The sequence below is a fragment of the Nomascus leucogenys genome, chromosome 22a (genome assembly GCF_006542625.1).
Source record: "Nomascus leucogenys isolate Asia chromosome 22a, Asia_NLE_v1, whole genome shotgun sequence".
Taxonomy (NCBI): Eukaryota; Metazoa; Chordata; class Mammalia; order Primates; family Hylobatidae; genus Nomascus; species Nomascus leucogenys.
This window is the reverse complement of record NC_044402.1, coordinates 44292991-44315048: the sequence shown is the minus strand read 5'-3', so window position 1 is coordinate 44315048 and position 22058 is coordinate 44292991. Positions and strand designations below refer to the sequence as shown.

Sequence of the window (22058 nt, the reverse complement as noted above, 5' to 3'; positions counted from 1 at the left end):
ACAGGGTTCTCCACGTTGGTCAGGCTGGACTCTAACTCCCAATCTCAGGCGATCCGCCCACCTCGGCCTCCCAAAGTGCTGGGATTACAGGCATGAGCCACTGGGCGCAGCTGGCAAAAGCTGACTTCTATTAAGGGCTTAGGTTCTCCAGAAAAGTTTTTATAGTTTCAGGAATGGCATCTCAAAGGAAAGATAATTCTATGAGCTTACCACAGTTTGTTTAACCATTCACTATAGGAAAACATTTGGGTTATTTCCAGCTTTTGGTTAATACAAATAAAGCCACTAAGAACAACTGTACACATGTTTTCATGTGAACAGAAGTGTTCATTTCTCTGTAATACTGTAATGCCTAAAACTTTTATTGCTGGGCTATATGATTGATGTGTGTTTAGTTTTATTTAAAAAACCACATAATTTTATGAAAGCACCATCTATTTTATAAACACCACCTAGTCTTAAGTCTTGAAGACTTTCTCCTATGTTTATGTTTCTAAAATATTTGTAGTTTTAGGCCGGGTGCGGTGGCTCACACCTGTAATCCTAGCACTTTGGGAGGCTGAGGAGGGTGGATCACCTGAGGTCAGGAATTACCAAGACCAGCCTTGCCAACATGGTGAAACGCCGTCTCTAGTAAAGATGCAAAGATTAGCCGGGCGTGATGGTGGGCGCCGGTAATCCCAGCTGCTCGGGAGGCTGAGGCAGGATAATTGCTTGAACCCAGGGGGTAGAGGTGGCAGTGAGCCAAGATGGCGCCACTGCACTCCAGCCGGGGAGAATTTGAGATCCATTTTTAGTTCATTTTTGGTAAGATGTGAGGTTGAATGTAAAGTTCATTATTTTATCCATGGATGCATAATAATTGTCCCAACACAATTTATTGAAAGGTTATCCTTCCTCCATTTAATTGTTTTTACAGATTCATTGGGCATAATTGTGTGGGTCTATTTTTGGATTTTCTACTCTGTTCCTGTGTTCTAGGCATCTCTGCCTGTGCCAGCAATACATTGCATTGTTTTCTGTAGACATATAGCAACACCAGGCACAGGGATTCCTCTCACTTTACTCTTTTTGAAAATTGTTTTCACTATTTTCAGTCCTGTGTCTTTCCATATGCGTTTTAGAATAAACTTGTTTATGTCTACAAAACACTTTGTTGGGACTTTGATAAAAATTGCACTAAATGTATAAATCAACTTTTGAAGTATTGACATCTTTAATATGTTGAAATTTCCAATTCATGAACATGATATATATCCACTTATTTAGGTCTTCTTTGATTCCTTTCATCAGCTTTTGTAAATTGTAAGATACAGATCTTTTATGTATTTTGTTAAACTTTGTACATAATTTTGTACTTAAATATTTCCTTTTCTATGAAATAATTTTAAATCATATTGTGTTTTAAAGTCCATCTCCACATGTCTGTCATTAGTATGTTTTTGTGTGTTGATCTTATATCCTAAAAACTTGCTGAATTCACTTCACTAGTTATACTCAGAAAATCATGTCATCTACAAACTGGGAGTGTTTTAATTTTTTCTTCTTTCTTTTTTTTTTTTTAAATAGAGAACCTACAGTTTAGTTTTATTAAGAGGAAAAAAAAAGAAACTTTCAATCATACTAGAAGAAACTTAGCCGTACACTTGGAAACTACTCAGATTGCTCATGCAATGACGACAATATTCTGCTAACAGAATTTATTTGCTGCTGGATTTGTCTAACGTTAGCAACTGTAAACAGAGCAGTACAACTAGTGTTTGGAACTGTCTTTATAGTGTTACAGTGTCAGACACATTTTGCTTCTCATCACACCACAGTTCTCTTAGTGCACCTCGGCTTCCTTCTCTTCCATAAAGTCATTTTGATATTGAAGGACTTGTCAGTTTCCTTAGGAGTTTTCCCCTTGATCATATTGGCAAGAGTGTTGTATGTAACATCAAGGAAACTTTTGATGTCTAAGTAGTCTGCAGCCAGAATAAGTTTAAAAAGTGCTCCTTGGTCAACTTTAAGGAATTCCTGATCCCAGACAGTAGTATGGTCTGTTCCCCTTTCTTTGTTCTCATCACCCTGGGGAGGAGGAGGGTCATCCTTGTGGTGAGTGCACCACCGAATGACACTTTAAATATTGCTGCATTAACATTTGGTAGAGGAACTAAGTCATTATCTCCATCATTCATCATCCACTCAAAATCTTCCAACATGGTCTTGATAATCACAGATTGTTTGTCAATTTCCATATCAACTTCAAATATCTCTCCATCAGAACTCCGCATCACGAATAGGGCAACTTTTTTCTTTTTTGTTTGTTTGTTTGTTTGTTTGAGACGACGTCTCGCTCTGTCGCCCAGGCTAGGGTGCAGTGGCACGATCTCGGCTCACTGCAAGCTCCACCTCCCGGGTTCACGCCATTCTCCTGCTTCAGCCTCCTGAGTAGCCGGGACTACAGGCGCCCGCCACCGCGCCCGGCTAATTTTTGTATTTTTAGTAGAGACGGGGTTTCACCGTGTTAACCAGGATGGTCTCGATCTCCTGACCTCGTGATCTGCCCGCCTCGGCCTCCCAAAGTGCTGGGATTACAGGCGTGAGCCACAGTGCCCGGCCACGAATGGAGCAATTTTCCAGAAGCTGCAACTTCTGTATCAGGAACATACTGTTCTTTGTAAAAGGCGACAGTTTTTTCTTTGCCAGGGGGATCCAGTGATGTGATTCTACCTACATTGTTTCAAGAAATGTTACAAGAAAAATCAAAGCAACACCCTCAAATTTTGGGGGCTTATCAGTTATTCCTGCTGATGTGCAGCCAAGGACCCTAATAAAGATTTTTAACTTGCAACTAACAAGACATCACTCCTACAGCATAACATTTGACTGTTAGAGGGATTTTAAAAAATACTTTGTAAGCACTTACAGTTCAACCATACAACATATTATTCCAGTTACACATTTTTACAACAATATATGCAGTGAGTCAGCTCAGAGCCTCATTCACAAAATAATTTACCCTCTTACTCCTTTAGGATAAATTTTACCTAAACCTTTGTTAGACATTTTTTAACAGAAACACTAACCAAGCACTTCATACAGGCGCTTCAGGAGCTACTCAGTAGCTGCTAGAACATCCTTTCTACTCAGCTAGAAGCTAAGGGGTTGTTGGGAGAAGTGACGTGGTGGGAGGCAGATAGAAAGAGGAAGCAGCTCCTACCTGTCAACAAAGCATTGTATTTACTTTCAGTTTTAAGTGGCCATTTTCTAGGTCTCACCAAATGCACTTTTTTTTTTTTTTTTGAGACTGAGTCTCGCTCTGTCACCCAGGCTGGAGTGCAGTGGCGCAATCTCGGCTCACTGCAAGCTCCGCCTCCCGGGTTCACGCCATTCTCCTGCCTCAGCCTCTCCGAGTAGCTGGGACTACAGGCGCCCGCCACCACGCCCGGCTAATTTTTTTTTGTATTTTTTTTTTTTAGTAGAGACGGGGTTTCACCGTGGTCTTGATCTCCTGACCTCGTGATCCGCCCGCCTCGGCCTCCCAAAGTGCTGGGATTACAAGCGTGAGCCACCGCGCCCGGCCTTCCAAATGCACCTTTTAATGACAATATTTTAAATTACAAATATGCAATATTCTGCTTAAACCTTAAGAGGCTTTTATGAAAACCGAAGCATAACCTTGTTTTCATGGTAAGGGGGATTTTAAATTTTTTTTAAAGCTACAATAAGTTGAGACACATATGCAGAGACACATGCACACATATATTCAGATTAATGAAGAAATCATATTGCGAAGTCTCTAATATCAGAGGCCTATTTTTAGTGCTAAGGTTAAACAAATAATAAGTAGTTTTCATCTTATTTTAGTTCTGAAGTGTATATGCTCTTTTAACCATGAATACCTTGAAGATCAAAGCGTTACCTAGCATGAAGGGAAACTTTGCTCATCTGTTAAAGATGTCTTCAGAATTCAAGTGAACTCTATCTTGCAGTCTCTAGGAGGAAAATAACTTGAAAGTGGGCAAAAGAAAGCATGAAAAATCAGACAGGGTAGAGTGGCTCACGCCTGTAATCCCAGCACTTTGGGAGGCCGAGGTGGGGGGATCACTTGAGGTCAGGAGTTTGAGATCAGCCTGGCCAACATGGTGAAACCCCCATCTCTACTAAAAATACAAAAATGAGCCTGGCGTGATGGCAGGCGCCTGTAATCCCAGCTATTCTAGAGGCTGAGGCAGGAGAATTGCTTGAACCCCGGAAGCAGATGTTGCAATGAGCCAAGATCATGCCACTGCACTCCAGCCTGGATGACGGAGCAAGACTGCACCCCCTGACCCCCAATAAAGAAAGCATGAAAATTCGGGCAGTCTGCATAGATCCTATGGAAAAGAAAGACTGGATGCAGGCCAGGTTTGTTTGTTTGTTTTTCCCAAAGTTCAATTATTTATTTATGTATTTATTTATTTTTACTGTGGTGAAATATGGATAACATAAAATTTGCCACTTTCACCATTTTAAAGTGTGTAATTAAGTGACTTTAAGCATGTGCACAATGTTACACAAGCATCACTGCTATGTATTACCAGAAATTGTGGATAATCCCAAACAGAAACTGTGTAGTCATTAAAGTCCCCATACCCCATACTCCCAGCATGGAAGTTGAGACTTCCCTCTTAGAGGGCTTCAGAGACAGGATAAAAGACTCTTTACATTACTCCTCTTGTCATTGGTATTACCCAAGTGAAAACATGTAGAGATCTCTGGTGGTGGGTGGGGTGCAGACCCATATATCATGGTAATCTGCGTTCCACTTTCTGTTTCTGTGAATTTATCTATTCTAGACACTTCATATATGTGGAATCATAAAATATCTGTCACTTTGCCTCTGCCTTATTTCACTTAGCATAGTGTTTCAAGGTTCATTCATGTTGCAGCAAGCACCAGGTATTTCATTCTCTTTTTAAGGCTGAATCATATTCCACGGTGTGAACATGCTGTGTTTTGTTTATCCGTTCATCTGTCCACACACTTGGGTTCCTTCCGCCTTTTCTTTATTGTGATGAATGCTGTTGTGCACGATGTTATACAAGTATCTGGTTGGGTCTTTCTTTGGGGTCTGTATCTAGAAGTGGAATTACTGGATCATATGGTAATTCTAATTTTTTGAGGAACCACCAAACTATCTTTCACAGAGGATGCATCATTTACATTCCCCCCAACAGTTGCACAAGGATTCCAACTTCTCACCAACACTTGGTATTTTCCATTTTTTTCCAATAATGACCATCCTAAATGGGTATGAATTGGTTTTTAATTGTGGTTTGGCTTTGCAGTTCCCTAGTGACCAGGTATGTTGAGCATGTTTTCATGGGCTTATAGGCTGTTTATATATTTTTGGAGAGATGCTGATTCAAGTATTTTGTCAATGAAAACATTCAGTTAGTTTTATTGTTGTTTTGAATTGCAAAAGTTGTTTATTATCTATTCTGGATATTAAACTCCTATCAGATATATGCTTTGTAAGTATTTTCTTCCTTTCTGTGAGTTGTGTTTTTACTTTTTTTTTTTTTTTTTTTTGAGACAAAGTCTTGCTCTATTCCCCAGGCTGGAGTGCAGTGGCACCATCGTGGCTCACTGCAAGTTCCGCCTCCCCAGTTCATGCCATTCTCCTGCCTCAGCCTCCCAAGTAGCTGGGACTACAGGCACCCACCACCACACCCAGCTAATTTTTTGTATTTTTAGTAGAGACGGGGTTTCACTGTGTTAGCCAGGATGCTCTCAATCTCCTGGCCTCATGTTCTGCCCACCTTGGCCTCCCAAAGTGCTGGGATTACAGGCGTGAGCCACTGTGCCCGGCCTTTACTCTCTTGATAGTAGCATCCTTTGATGCACAATTTTTTAATTTTAATGAGTCCAGTTTCTCTACATTTTTCCTTTTGTTGCCTGTGTTTTTGGTGTCATATCTGAGAACACTGACAAATCTAGTATCATGAAGATTTCCCCACAGTTTCTTCTAAGAACTGTATAGTTTTAGTTCCTAAATTTGTGTCTTTAATCCATTTTGACTTAATTTTTTTTATGTGATGTAAGGCAAAGGTCTAATTCATTCATGTGCATGTGAATATCCCAATTTTCCACACCATTAGTTGAAAAGACTGTCCTCGCCTCACTGAATAGTCTCAGCACCCTTATTGAAACTCATTTGATCATGTATGTGAGGGTTTATTTCTGAGTGCTGTATTCCATTGCATTCATCTTTGTGTCTACCCTTATGGCAATACCACAATATTTCATTACCACAGTTTGTGGTAAGTTTTAGAATCAAGAAGTGTGAGAACTCCAACATTGCTTCTCTTTTTCAAGATTGTTTTGGCTATTCAGGTTCCCTTGAGATTCCACATGAATCTTAGAAAGGGTTTTTTGTCTTTTAACCATGAGCATGGAATGTCTTTCCATCGGTTTAATGTCTTCATTAATTACTTTCAGCAATATTTTGTAGTTTTCAGTGTACAAGTCTTTCACTTCCGTGATCAAATTTATTCCTGGGTATTTTCTGTGATGCTATTGTAAGTGGGATTGTTTTTCTTATTACCTTTGCAGGTTGTTCATTGTTAGTGTGTAGCAACACAACTGGATCTGCTGATTGATTTTTTACCTGTAACTCTGCTGAATGTGTTTGTCAGATCTAATACTTTTTCCTTGTTTGTTTTTGTGGAATCCTTAGGGTTTTCTACATAAAGATCACCTTAGTGACCAGATATAACATGACTTCTTACTTTCTAATTTCGATTCCTTGTTAAATTTTTTTCTTGTTCATTTACTCTGGACAGAACATCCAGAGTTATGTTAATTGAAGTGGTAGGAGTGGGCCTCTTTATCTTGTTCCAGATCTTAAGAAAAAAGAAAGTTCAGTCTATTAGCATCAAGTATGATGGTAGCAGGGAGTTTTCTTAGATATATAGTGTTTATTATGTTGAAAAAGTTTTCTTCTATTTGTAGTTTACTGAGTTATTTTTTTTACTTATGAGAGGATGTTGATCTTTTTCAAATGCTTTTCCTGAATCAATTGGGATGGTCATATGGTTTTTTCCCCTTCCTTCTTTTAATTCAGCTTGCTAGTATTTTCTTTTTCCTTTTTTTTTCTTTTTTTTTTTTTTGAGACAGAGTCTCACTCTGTTGCCCAGGCTTGAGTGCAGTGGCATGATCTCAGCTCATTGCAACCTCCGCCTCCTGGGTTCAAGTAAATCTCCTGCTTTAGCCTCCCGAGTAGCTGGGACTACAGGCCTGTGCCACCACGCCCAGCTAACTTTTTATATTTTTAGTAGAGACAGGGTTTCACCATATTGGCCAGGCTGGTCTTGAACTGCTGACCTCGTGATCCACCCATCTCGGCCTCCCAAAGTACTGGGATTACAGGTGTGAGCCACAGCACCTGGCCATCAGTTTGCTAGTATTTTCTTGAGGATTTTGTGACAATATTCCTAAGGGATATTGGTCTGTAGTTTTCTTTTCCTACACTGCCTTTTTCTGGCCTTGGTATCTGGGTAATGCTGGCTTCATAGAATGAGTTAGGAAGTGTTCTCTCCTCCTCCACTTTTTGGAAGGGTTTGAGAAAGTCTGATGTAAATCTTTCTTTAAAATGTTTGTTAGAATTCACCAGAATAGCCCTCTGATCCAGGCTTTTCTTTGTCAAGAGAAATACTTAACACACTTAAATGTAAGGCACAAGTTGGTAGCTGGTTTCAATCCCATCTCCAGCTGCCTGACTCCAAACATGTATCAACAGACAGCATATGCTATCAGATCCCAGGGAGTCTTCTCATATTCTCTAACTTGACCCATACAGGCCCTAAAAGGGTAGAATAGGATTTGCCTGACCCTTAGGAGAGGGCGTATGCAACCAGATTTCAGCAATTTTTACATCATCCCCTAACTTGTCTCATGCAATCCCATGTAATACTAGATCTTAGAGAGTCTTATCTCTCCTAAACTGCTCCATTCCATGCTTTGTTTGGAGAGCTTGTATCACCCTCCCCTTTTCTCCCACCATGTAGGTGAGAACCTGTGCAGGGAATCTGTCTTATCCCCAACCTTGTCCACATGGCCCCATATCTTCCAGAGGAACACTGAAGCTGTATTGGCCCATGTAGGGTGGAGTCAGGCACACACAGCAGGCAAGGCCAACAGCGAAGTCATTTGGTCTAGAAAGACACACCAAGTTGCTTATAGATTCAAAGAGTTTTTTACAGAGACAATGAAAGGAAGAGTAGCCAAAGGTGACAGCTCCCAGCCCTTGTGCCACATGCCTAAAAGGGCACCACTAATGTAAAAAGGGTCAGATAACTGCAACATAACTCGTGGGAGACCACATTCCTGAGGAACAAATTCTAGATGACAGTAAGGGGTATTATGGTCTGTAGCTAAACCCTAGGTAGGAGTAGAGCAGAAAGCATCATTCCACATACCAGCAGGTAATGAGCAACTGTCTTATGCCAACCTCCAAAGACGGATAGGGAGGCAAATGGGTGATGGTGTTGAGGCAGCTCCTCCCAGGCCTTTTTCTTATGTTCCAGGAGAATTGCAGGCTGCTATGGCAAGACTCAGATTAGAGGCAGTTCCATTCTTTTTTTTTTTTTTTTTTTGAGATGGAGTTTAGTTCTGTCATTCAGGCTGGAGTATAGTCCAAAGTGCTGGGATTACAGGTTTCACCGTGTTGGCCAGGATGGTCTCGATCTCCTGACCTCATGATCTGCCTACCTCGGCCTCCCAAAGTGCTGGGATTACAGGTGTGAGCCACCGTGCCTGGCCAGCAGTTCAAATCTTTGTTGCTTGTCCTGTAGGGATACATATAGAAAGGCCACCATGTGGCTTACACCTGTAATCCTAGCACTTTGGGAGGCCGAGGTGGGCAGACGGTGAGGTCAGGAGATTGACACCATCCTGGCTAACATGGTGAAACCTCGTCTCCACTAAAAATACAAAAATTAGCTGGATGTGGTGGAGGGTACCAGTCGTCCCAGCTATTCGGGAGGCTGAGGTAGGAGAATTGCTTGAACCTGGGAGGTGGAGGTTGCAGTGAGCCAAGATCTCACCACCTTACTCCAGCCTGGTGACAGAGTGAGACTCCGTAAAAAAAAAAAAAAAAATGTCACCATAATGAGACTCTTCCCTTATACATTTCTATTTACTTTTACTATCAATCGTTGGCAAAAGAGTGTTGAGATCTCTACCCTTTAATTGTGGGTTCGGCTATTTTTTCTTTTTGCACTATAGATTTGCTTAAGGCATTTTAAAGTTCTGTAATTTGGTGCATAAATATTTAGGATTTCGGTGGACTCTTTCTGAATTGTCCCCTTTATTGTTAAGCAGTGTCCCATTCATGCCTGGTAATATTGCTTTATCTGAACTTTATTTTATTTGATATTGAAGTAGCTACTCCAACTTCATTATGTTTAGTATTTTCATGTTGTAATTTTTTGCATTCTTTTACTTCTGAAGTATTTCTGTCAAAATAGTATAGTTTCTTTTAGATAGTATATTGTTTGAACTTTTATTAAAGTTTAATGGACTCATTAAAGTTTAATGTCATTTAGGCTTATGATTCAGGGGCGTCTACAGTGATTGATCCCATTTAGGTAATGGAAAGAATACTTTTGTTGTCAGTTTTGCCCAAAAGAAGTTAATATGAGGATTTCATTTGATTAAATCTCAAATTGTCTTTTCTTCTACCTTCAGAAGCATTAAAATCCATGTGGCTTGTCCACATTCTAAATTATTTTTCATTTAAATTGTACTGCACTACAAAACCAGAAGTGATCTTCAGGTAAGTTGGAGCAAAGAGAACCTCCATTGTTCCTTTTTTTTTTTTTTTTTTTTGACAGTCTGGCTCTGTTGCCCAGGCTGGAGTGCAATGGCACAATCCTGGCTCACTGCAACCTCCACCTCCCTGGGCTATAGAGATACTTCTGCCTCAGCCTCCTGAGTAGCTGGGACCACAGGCACGCACCACCATGCCTGGCTAATTTTTGTATTTTTTGGTAGAGATGGGGTTTTGCCATGATGGCCAGGCTTGTCTCGAGCTCCTGACCTCAGGTGATCCACCGCCCTCTGCCTCCATTGTTATTAGAGGAAGTGTGTGAACAGAAAGGCCCCAGGCGTTATTGATTACCATCAAAAAGTATCCAGGAGGAAATCCTAGATAATCGGAAGTGGGCACTTGAAAACATTGCTCTCAAGACTCTGCTTTTAGAGAACTTTACTTTGGGAAGTTTAGAAATGATGTATCTAATGTGGGAGAGTAAGGTGGAAAGTAAGGTACAGAATATAACTAGGCACCAGCAATATTACTTAAAGCTGACAAACTAATTAGTAAAATTATAATTAACATTACAAATATAAAAACTAAGAAACACAGGAAACTAAAATTGGAGGTTGAAGAATGAGTTGAAAGATAAACATACTGAGGCCGGGTATGGTGGCTCACGCCTGTAATCCCAGCACTTTGGGAGGCCGAGGCAGGTGGATCACGAGGTCAGGAGATTGAAACCATCCTGGCTAACCCAGTGAAACCCCATCTCTACTAAAAATACAAAAAGTTAGCCAGGCGTGGTGGCGGGTGTCTGTAGTCCCAATTACTCGGGAGGCTGAGGGAGGTGAATGGCATGAACCCAGGAGGCAGAGCTTGCAGTGAGCTGAGATTGCGCCACTGCACTCCAGCCTGGGTGACAGAGCGAGACTCCATCTCAAAAAAGAAGAAAGATAAACATACTGATTTTGTCATTGGTCATGCCGTAAGAATTACTAAATAATGTTTAAACAAACATTGTCCTGTTAAAATTGCTCCAAATAATGGGAATGTTCTATACTTGCATTTTCAGCACAATAGTTACTTGACACAAGTAGCTATTGGGCACATTAAATGTAGCTAAAGTGTCGGAAGAACTGATTTGTTGTTATATTAAATAATAAAGGCAAATAGTTACATGTTGTTCATGACTCTCATCAGGCCATGGAGCTCTAAATAAATAGATAATTATGGAAATTACATAAGATTCTAGTCAAGAATTATAAAGGGCATGACATTTTACCCTATATGCAAGTTAACATGCTTGCCAAGTTTCATGGATTCTGGCAGGAGATACAAGACTTCTGGGTCAAAGACAAAGGATTTTATTGCTCACAGCCACAACCATATCCAGGGCACCAGCATTTTTTTGTGCTGTGATGGCATGCAGGGTACACTTAGGAGAAGCTTTCAGCATAAAATTATTTTTGGAAACAAAACATTTAAAAGGATTAACAGCTTGTCTAGACTAAAGCAGACCACACTACGGACTTGTAGAGTGGTAGTGTGAACACCAAATGTCCATGCAATTGAGGTAAAACTTTTGTCTTCAGAATGTTGCCTCTTAATTCTTTCATCTACTAGTATCTTAAGCAGTGATTTTGGGGCCATATTAGGTTTTACAGGACCGGCCTAACATTGTTGCCTGGAACGTGGGTAGCAGCAGGATGATAACAGTCGAGTACACACAAGAATTTGTATAAGAAATAAAAACTAAAAACTCTAAGGAGTATGTCTAAGGCTCTTAGAATCAATAGAAACTAAATATCTTGAAAAGTAGGTGGAAAATGAGTTGAAGATGCATCAGGGAAATGACTGTTTTGGCAAAAATAAGTGAACAGATGGGAAAGAGGAAAATTGTAATTTGATGGTGAGGAAGATCACTGTTGAACAACACTGACATCATAAATAGACAACGGAGCCAAGATAGAGTAACGAACCCAATCCAGAGAAGTGGAAAATGACTTTTACTCCCTCCAGTTTTATACTTCTGCTTGTGCATTTATATCTGTGATGCGATAGGGATATTATAGCTTGGGTTATAAGTCTGTTCTTTAAATATAGGTAACTCTTGACATCCTAAATTTATTTTCATGATGAGTGGAATGGAAAAGAGAGAAATCCAACCGGAAGTATATGGACTAATGAGTATCCCACCAATGTAATTTATACTTGACAGTTGGAGAATCTGGACCCTGTTATCCCTCTCTAATCTAAACCCTGTCTCCGATATAGTCCTGACAATTTTTGTGCACAGATTTTCCTTTTTATTCTATTTACTCTTCACATTTCTTGTTTAATTCACCATGTTATCTGATTTTCCAGTTCCCAGAATTAATCTTAAAGACTATTGTTCTCTATTCACTATTTCTTTCCTTTATTTCTCTTTACCACTGAGTTTTGAAAAATCACATTTTAAAATGCCAAAATACTTGTGTACATTCAATGCCAGTTTCCCAAAGAGAATTTTTCTGAACGTATTTTTTTCCAAATATAGAAAATATACACTTGGAATCACTTTATTCTGTGGATAATATGCCAGAAACCAAAATATCTAATCTGTAATAAGGCTCATGTATATGTCTTATTTTATAAGAAAGGATTAAGGACCTTATTTTTTCTTATTCTCAGAGGACCATCAACTTGATAACATCTTAGAAAAGTGTAAAGAATTTAAAAAACTATTTATTTCAGTTTTATTCACAGCTTTGGGGAGTATACTTGCTCCCTAAAGAGCAAAGGTATGTTTCTAGGAAACTATGAGATCTGGGCATAAATATATTTTCTTGAAGAAAAATGCCCTGTAAGTATGCACTGCAGGCCCTCATAACCTGAGTATGAATTCACTGGCCTTGTGTTATCAATATTTAAGAAAAAGACATGGCTCTGCAATACTAAAAATCACAGAAAAAAAAACTGGAAAGATATCCTGTAAGAATTGTCAAAACTTGAAAGCTCTCAGAGCTGTTGAGTGACGCCAGGGAAAACGGTAAGGTAGAAGGCATCAGGGCTCATCCTTCACAGAAACACACACACAAAATCACAACAAAATCTGTCAGAATCAACTTTGTCAGAACTCTGAAAAATAGTCACAGTTTACAGCAACTGAGCAAATGCTCAGCCAAAACAGAGGCAACTGAAACATGTGTTTAAGGAAATCTCTGTCAAACCACTAGCTGACCACAAGATAAAGGAACAAAAACTTCAGAGACTATCTTAGTCCATTTGGGCTTCTGTAACAAAATACAGTAAACTGGGTAGTTAATAAACAGCAGAAATTTATTTCTTATAGTTCTGGAGGTTAGAAAGTCCAAGATCAAGGTGCCAGCCTGCCCTTTAATAGACAGTGCCTTCTCACTGTGTCCCTACATGATGGAAGGGGCTACTTAACTCTCTGAAGTTTCTTTTATAAGGACATTAATCCCAATCACGAAGTATCAGCTCTCAAGATCTAATCATTTCCCAAGGCCTCACCTCTTCATACCATTACCTTGGCGGTTAGGATTCCAACATAGGAATTTTGAGGGAACACATATACCATAGCAGGTGCCATGAAAAACAAAGAATACAGTCTTTAAAAAAATGGTTTATAAAAGTCAGTATACAAATAAGCAGCTACAAACCATGGTGAACAACAGTAACAGAACTTTAAAAGAGAAAAACATATTTTCAGAGTGACCACATTATAACATTTAAAATGTCCAGTTTTCAACAAAATATTCTAAGTCATGCAAAGAAATAAGAAAAAAATGGCTAATTTACAGGAAAACAGAAAAGAGAAAGTATCCTTGAGCAAGAACAGACATTGAACTTTACAGACAAAAACTTTAAATCAAATGTCCTATAGATGCTCAAAGATCTAAAGGAAACCATGGAAAAGTAACAAAAGGAAAGCAGAGTGCAATGTATAAAAACTAGAAAATATCGTCAAGGAAGTGGAAACATAAAAGGAACAAAATAAAAATTTAGGAAATGAAATGTACAATATGCAAGATGAAAAGGTCACCAGAGGCTTTCAACAATACATTTGAGCAGGCAGAAGGTAGAATTAACAAACTTGAAGACAAGTCATTTGAAATTCTTCGTTTGAGAAACAGAAAGAAAAAAGAGTAAACAATAATGAACAGAGCTTGAGAGACCTGTGAGGCATCATCAGACATACTAATATATGCATACTGAGAGAGAAAAAGGAGGGAAAGAAAATGACTGAAACTTTCCAAATTTGATTTTTTAAAATGAATCTACCTATCCTAGAAGCAGCAAAATGGTGCTGGAAAAGTAGATATCTACATGCAAATGAATGAGCTGACCCTTACCTTACACCATATACAAAAATTAACTCAAAATGGATCAGAGACCTAAACGTAAGTGCTAAAACTCTACGACTTTAGAACACAATGGAGGAAACTCTTCACAACACTGGATTTGGCAATGGTTCTCCAGATCTGACATAAAATGTACAGGCAGCAAAAGAAAAATAGGTAAATTGGAATTTATCAAAATTAGTAAACTTTGTGCATCAAAACAGTCTCAGCAGAGTGAAAAGGTAATCCACAGACTGGGAGAAAATGTTTGCTAATCACTTATCTGATAAGGGATTAATTTCTAGAATATATAAATAATTCCTACAATGTGACAACAAAAAGAAACAATCTAGCTCGAAGATGCGCAAAGGACATGAATAGAGACATTTCCCCAAAGAAGATATGCAAATGACTTAGAGACACACGAAAAGATAGCCAACATCACTAGTCATGAGGGAAATACAAATCAAAATCACGAGATACGACTTCACGCTGATTAGAATGGTTATTAATTAAAAAAAAAAAACAAGTGTTGGTCAGGATGAAGAACAATTTGAATGCTTGCACATTGCTGGAATGCTATAGCTGCTGTGGGAAACAGCATAGCAGCTTCTCAAAAACTAAACAGAGAATTACCATATGACCCAGAAATGGCACTTGTGGGAATATATCTAAAGAAATTGAAAGCAGGGACTTGAACAGATATTTATATTCTCGTGTTCCTAACAGCATTGTTCACAACAGCTAGCACATGGAAGTAACCCAAGTGTCCATTAACGGATGAATAGATAAATGAAATATGGCATATACATGCAACGGTACATATTCAGCCTTAAAATGGAATGAAATTCTGATAGTTGCTATAACATGAGTGAACTCTGAAGACATTATGCTAAGGGAATGAAATAATCCAGTCATAAAGGACAGAAATTGTATGATTTCCCTTATATGAGGTATCTAAAGTAATCACACCCATAGATGCAGAAATTAGAAAGGCGGTTGCCAGGGGCTGTGGGAGGAAGGAAGAGGAAGTTGCTGTTTTTAATGGGTACAGATTTTCAATTAGGGAAGATGAAAAAATCATGGGGATGGTTGCACAGCAATGTGAATATTCTTAATTCCACTGAACTGTACACTTAAAAATGGTTAAAATGATAAACTTTAGTTAATGATAAATTTTATGTTATTTTATCTTAAGAAATTCTTATTAAGCTATCATGAATGGATTTAGCAGCTGCTGCTGATGATTGCCTACAACCATTATTTCAGGTTGCACGGTGGTGACAGTCTTTTAATCCTTGTGAAATTATTAACTCTATTTCTTCCTACAAAGAAGGCCTTTTCCTCTTTAACTCTGTTACCCTAAAACAGTTTGTACTGCATCATTTTTAATAATAGTCATGATTTTGTAATGATAATCAGTTTCATGCAGTTTGAATGAGTGTCGGGTGATATGGCTTCAAATTCAGAATATTTAAGAATCTCTGCTATTTGAAAAATGTGTGTAATATTTGTGAACTGAGAAAAGAACCCAAAGTAGCTTCAGAATAACAAGAAAATAGTTATTCCAGGCCGGGCGCAATGGCTCACGCCTGTAATCCCAGCACTTTGGGATGTTAAGATATTAGTTCCTACCAACTTGATCAATAGATTCAACACAATCTCAATAAAATATCAGCAAGTTATTTTGTAGACATCAACAAACTGATTCTAAAGTTTATATGGAAATGCAAAAGATCCAGGTAGTCAACTCAAAATTGAAGAAAAACAAAGTCAGAAGACTAATACCACCTGGCTTCAAAAATTACTATAAAGCTACAGTGATCAAGGCAGTGTCATATTGGTGAAATAAATGACAAGTATTAATAGATCAATGGAACAAAATAGAGAACCCAGAAAAACACCCACACAACTATCAGCAACTGATCTTTCACAAAAGAACAAAGGCAATACAGTGGAGAAAAGATAGCCTTTTCTACAAATGTTGCTGGCACAATGTGAAATAAAAAAAGCTGTGCTCCAAAGTTGCTTCCACATTTTCAGGTATCTTCATAGCAGTACCCCATTCCTGGTTCCAATTTTCTGTATTAATCCATTCTCACACTGCTATAAACAGCTACCCGAGATGGGGTAATTTATGATGAAAAGAGGTTTAATTGACTCACAGTTCTGCAGGCTTACCAGGAAGCATGACTGGGAGGCCTCAGGAAACTAACAATCATGCCAGAAAGTGAAGGGGAAGCAATCACATCTTTACCATGGCAGAGCAAAAGAGAGAACGAAGGGGAAGTGCCACACACTTTTAAACCATCAGATCTTGTGAGAATCCACTATCACCAGAACAGCAAGGGGGAAATCTGCTCCATGATCCAGTCGCCTCCCATCAGGCCCCTCCTTTAATTTGACATGAGATTTGGGCAGGGACACAAATCCAAACCATATCAGGCAGTGAAACTATTTTTTATGATACTGTAATGGTGGATATTACATCATTGCATTGGTGGAAATCGCACTAAAAGACATGCATTTGGCAAAACTCAGAACTGTAGAGCAGACAGAATGAAAGCTAATATAAACTATGTATTTTAAATGTACTAAACTAATGCAATATATTAATAATAGGGGAAACCGTGTGTGGGTTGACGAGCGGAGGTATATGGGAACTCTGTGCTTTCTGCTCAATATTTCTGTATACCTAAAACTGCTCTGTACATCTATTAATATCCCAGCACTTTGGGAGGCTGAGGTGGATAGATCGCTTGAGCCCAGTAGTTTGAGACCAGCCTGGGCAACACAGTGAAACCCCATTTCTACAAAAAAAATACAAAAAGGCCACGCACAGTGGCCCACACCTGTAATCCCAGCACTTTGGGAGGCCGAGGCGGGTGGATCACCTGAGGTCAGGAGTTCGAGACCAGCTTGGCCAACATGGTGAAACCCTGTCTCTACTAAAAAATGCAAAAAATTATCTGGGCGTGGTGGCACAGGCCTGTAATCCCAACTGCTCGGGAGGGTGAGGCAGGAGAATCATTTGAACCCAGCGGGCGGAGGTTGTGGTGAGCCAGGAACTGCACTGCATCCTGGGCAACAAGAGCGGAACTCCGTCTCAAAAAAAAAACATTAGTCAGGCATGGTGGCCCGCACCTATAGTCTCAGCTACTCAGGAGGCTGAAGTGGGAGAGTAGCTTGAGCCCGGAGACGGAGGTTGCAGTGGGCCGAGATAGTGCCACTGCACTCCAGCCTGGGCAGCAGAGCAAAATCCATCTCAAAAAAAAAAATAAAATAAAAATAAGAAAAGTCTATTAATTAAAAAAAGTTATAGTACCTATCTATTCCTAATTCTTTAAACAGTCAAATGGGTATACACGTTTCAAAAAAGGTTTCGTCATGAAAATGCAAGGTTGATATAATAATCATTTTCATATTTTGGGTTGCATATGTTTTCACGCGTTACATATGTATTTTGAATAGCTAGCTTCCTCCTCCAACCCCCATAAACCCTGCTGATCACAGATGTTATTCGTTTATGTTTTCTAGTATTTGTTCTATTTCACAACCTTATTCATAAAGCTATTTTTATGTACTTTTACTTCCCTTGGCAACTTTGAGTTTAACGGCATACTTCCGAAGGGATAGTAAAGCCTCTCCACTCCCCCTGCACTGCACTGCCCCACACGTCTTTTACTGAGTATGAAAAAAAAAAAAACCAGACCCTCAGAATAGTAGAAAATAGTAAAATGAACATCATGTGCACGTATTATGCAGATTTAACAATTCTTCACTTATTACTGTATCTGCTTTCTCTCCTTGTCTTGAGAAATTATTTTGAAAGTATTTCAATTAAACTACAAGCATACAATTGTAAATGTTTCTGTACATATCTTTTAAATATAAGAACAATGTCCTACATCGTCTAGCTATTATTCTTAAAGTAACGGTAATTTTCTTTAATATTTCTAATGTCCTGTCGATAGTCATGTTTCCCCAGTTGTTAATGTCTGTTTCAGGTGCTTTTTTCTCCAACCAGGATCGCATCGAGAACCACGCTTCGCAGTTTGTGGTCATGCTGACAACTTCCGGGAATTTGGGAAAACCCTGGGCCCCGAAGGTGCCTCCCAGCCGGTCAAAGCAGCAGAAAAAATTATAATACTTCCTTCGGACGCATGGGCTCACGGGAATTGTAGTTTTCAGTGTTAACGCGCCTACCGCGCAGCACTTTGGGAATGGGGCTTCGGCGCTCGCTCTGCGCATGTGTAAACTCAGCCCCACCTCCTGCCGTCCGCACTCGCCCGCCTGAAAGGGACACGGTGTCCGAGTCTTTAGGTCTGCGGGGGAGCCGAGGCTGCGCACCTGGGGTGAGAGCGTCGGTGACAGGGCTCCGCGCGGCCCAGAAACCTGGGGACGGGCGGGCTTGTGTGCGGGGGACAGTAGCAGGCAGTCTCAGGAGTCCCCAGGATGGCCCTCCCCTCTCCTCCCCGGCCCCGTCCACCGGCCCGGGCCGAGTCCTGTCCGCAGGTGTAGGGGCTGCCGGGCCCTGCGGGGTTGCGGGCGCGGGAAGAGGAATGTGCATGGATAAGGTTGACGGCGAACAGGAGGAGGTTACTAGTAACTCGTGTTCCTATTCTGAGAATTAAATAAGTTGTCACCTGTAAAGCATTTTGTCAGGTGTCTGTAAATAGTCACTGTGTGAAGTGTAAGCTGCTCTCACAATTATGAGACACTTATTCTCATCGTTTGGTATTTCACCTAACCCTCACAACGACCCTCCTTGGTATAAACGTGCCATTTTAAAAAATGGACGAAAGTTCATGGGGATGGGTACCCCAGGGCACACACTAGTAGGTGAGAGAGGTGAGATGCAAATGCTGAGAGATGTGACTCCCTGTCCTGCTCTTTCTAATATGCTGTCTGCCTGAAACCCAGACTTGCCAGTAGCTGCCTAAAGCCTTCAGAGCGCTTATGCAGAGTGGCCTGTCACCAGATCTGTGTAGATGATTGTGAAGTAAATGTGGACAGAATCTCACCAAGTGGTAATTACATTCTGCGATTTATCAGGTCTCTACAGAACCTGATTCAGGCTGAGGCTCCTGAATCCTCTTGTACTGCTCCCGCTGTCTCCTCAAAGGCACAGATTGATATTCTAGTGCTGTGCTGTCCAACAGAAAGATAAGGCAAAACACAAATATAAATCAGAATTTTTGGCCAGGCGCAGTGGCTCACTCCTGTAATCCCAGCACTTTGGGAGGCCTAGGCCAGTGGATCACTTGAGGCCAGGAGTTCGACACCAGCCTGGCCATCATGGCAAAAGCCCATCTCTACAAAAATACAAAAATTAGCCGGGCATGGTGGTGCACTCGTGTAATCCCAACTACTTGGGAGGCTGAGGCACGAGAATCGCTTGAACCCAAGGCGGAGGCTGCAGTGACCTGAGATTGCGCTGCTGTGCTCCAGCCTGGGTGACAGAGCGAGACTCTGTCTCAATAAAGAAAAAAAAAGAGTCTAGAATTTTTCAGTAGCTACAGCAAGAGAAGAGGCATGCAAAGTCAGTTTTACTGCTTTATTTTACTTAACTCATTGCATCCTAAATATTCGACTTGTGGCACTGGCCAAACTTCAGGTGTTCAATGGTTCCATGTGGCTGATGGCTGCAGTGCTGGATCGCACATTTCTAGTGAATCTCAAGAGTCAGGTTTAGGGTATTAGGTGAAGGTTTCAATTGAGTTTGTTTCTCAGACCTAAGTCCCATCCCCTCTGGAGCAAAGCAGCTCCTATGAGGCAGTAAAGAGGGAGTCCTAGGGACTACTGCCATAGAAGAACAGCCCATATGACGGAGACCTCTTCTAGAGCATCAGAGCAGAGGCAGAAGATTCTAGAAAGGAGCAGGTCCTGATTGCTTCCCCAGAGGCAGTTCTTGATTCCCTATATAATATATGCGTCAGATTTAGTGATGTCGCCACATCCAGAAGCCATCACAGACCGTGTGACTTTGCTGTGGACTAACTTGCAGGAGGCAATTCCCTGGGGTTGAGAGGGATGAGTGACTGTCACGCTGAGTGGAAAAAGGCACTTTACTGGAGGGCTGGTTAGGTCGTGATATCCAGGGAAGACATAATCAGCTGTCCAGATCCCAAACAGCAGCCTATTTGCCTTTCTGCCTTCACTTCTTCCACATTCTGAGTCCCTCTCACACCGTGTTTATCACCACATGTGGCATTTAGAGTGATACTAGTGTTCCCTCTTCCTGGTAGTAGAGGAAGAATTTCCTATATTGGAAGCCCAAAAATATTGGGCCTGAAATTCCTTGCATAAAACATCCCATCTTTATTTTTTCCATGGAAGCGCTAATTCTGGGTGTAAAGACAGTAAGAACTTGATTAATAAGTCAGCCTGAGTAGTTCTTTTTTTAAAAAAATTATTTTTAAATTTATTTATTTTTTATTTTTTTCTATTTTTAGTAGAGATAGGATTTCGCCATGTTGACCAGGCTTGTCTGGAACTCTTGGCCTCCAGCAGTTCACCCCGCTCGGCCTCCCAAATTGCTGGGATTACAGGCGTGATCCACCACACCCAGCTGAGTAGTTCTTTGACATTAGCTTTAATGAAGGTAAACAGCTTCATCTCTGTGTACCTGAACTTGCTTAATCCTTTGTTTTATTTTTACTTTTTTCTTAGTCAAAAGGGAACATAATTGTTAATAAATCAATAAAAACAGTATTTACTCAGTGAAAATGTAAGTTTAAGCGCATATAATCTATCAGAGATGCACATATTCAGGTGTGGCTATCTTTGAGTGGTCCTTCCTGTCCCTTTTCTAGAGTCAAAGGGACATTCTGCATTGGGAATCCTTTTCTCCAGCTGAGTGCGATGATATTTTTTTTTAGGCACATGAATATGATTACATGCTCCTTGATTACAGTGGGGTTATGTCACAGTAAAACCATTATCAAGTCGAACCATCTCATGTCAGGGACCATCTCTGTAAGAACTGTGAGGCAGACCAGGTCTCTCATGACCCCATTGCTCTTTCCTCCTCCCCAGCTGAACCTCCACAGTTCTCTACACTCTTCCAGGAGCAGCAGAAAATGAACATGTCTCAGGTGAGTTCGGTTTTTAAAAACCAGTTTATTTTACAATAGGTTTTGTAAGGGTTTATGTGTCTGTACATTAACATGGAAAAGTAGAAATAGAAATGGATCAGACACATTCATAGAAGATGTAGAAATGCAGATGAATAGCAGAGCAAAGTGGCATGTGGATAGATGCAGATCCTCCGATATACAAATTTACCAAATTAAGCTTCAGATTTATTTCTGAGGTTATTGACAGCCATGGTGGAGTGTCAGACAGATAATACTTAAAGGTTTACATTGATGAGCAAGATAAAGCAAACTGATTTATCATGGAATATAAACATAAAGATAACAAAATGTATTTATTGTTCTTCAAGTAGGTGACTTAGTTAATAAATTGCCAAATAACAGAATATTACTTCTTCAATAGAATTAGAAATTGTAATGCTAAATTGAACACATTCAGTACTATTTTTCAAGTACTCCAATGCAAGGGTTGAATTTAACATTTTTCTGATGAATCAACTGAATGTCTTTAAAATCACTCTCCATAAATATTTTGAGGACCCATGATACTCAGGTTGCTCAGCAGATGGTCCAAAATTCTGTTCTCTTTCAGGTATTTCCACACTTAGCATTTAACGTCAACTCTTCATGGGATGCCTTGATTTTTTCTTGCCACTTGCCTGGGACCTCCAGTGTACCTACCCAGAGTATCATCAAATCCAGTGGATGTGGTCTCTTCCTTAACTTGCTTGGCTTTTCCGCAGCACTTGCCTCAATGTCTCACTCTGTCCTGGAACATTTCCATTAGTGATACTTGCCCCTCACCGGTCCTTCCCCCGCTGATGTCTTCAT

At 40.2% G+C, this 22058-nt stretch overlaps 1 protein-coding gene and 1 pseudogene across 1 annotated transcript in view; one reads left to right on the top strand and one right to left on the bottom strand.

The window, feature by feature from the left end:
• Positions 1-1772: 1772 nt before the first annotated feature.
• Positions 1773-18700, bottom strand: LOC100582974 (annotated as a pseudogene).
• The window catches only part of LOC100583856 (zinc finger protein 658), a 20932-nt gene continuing 17298 nt past the window's right edge, over positions 18425-22058 (top strand). Inside the window, 2 exon segments of the mRNA XM_030804300.1 lie at positions 18425-18485; positions 21201-21227. Coding sequence (XP_030660160.1) covers positions 21213-21227 — 15 coding nt within the window. The 5' untranslated portion in view covers positions 18425-18485; positions 21201-21212.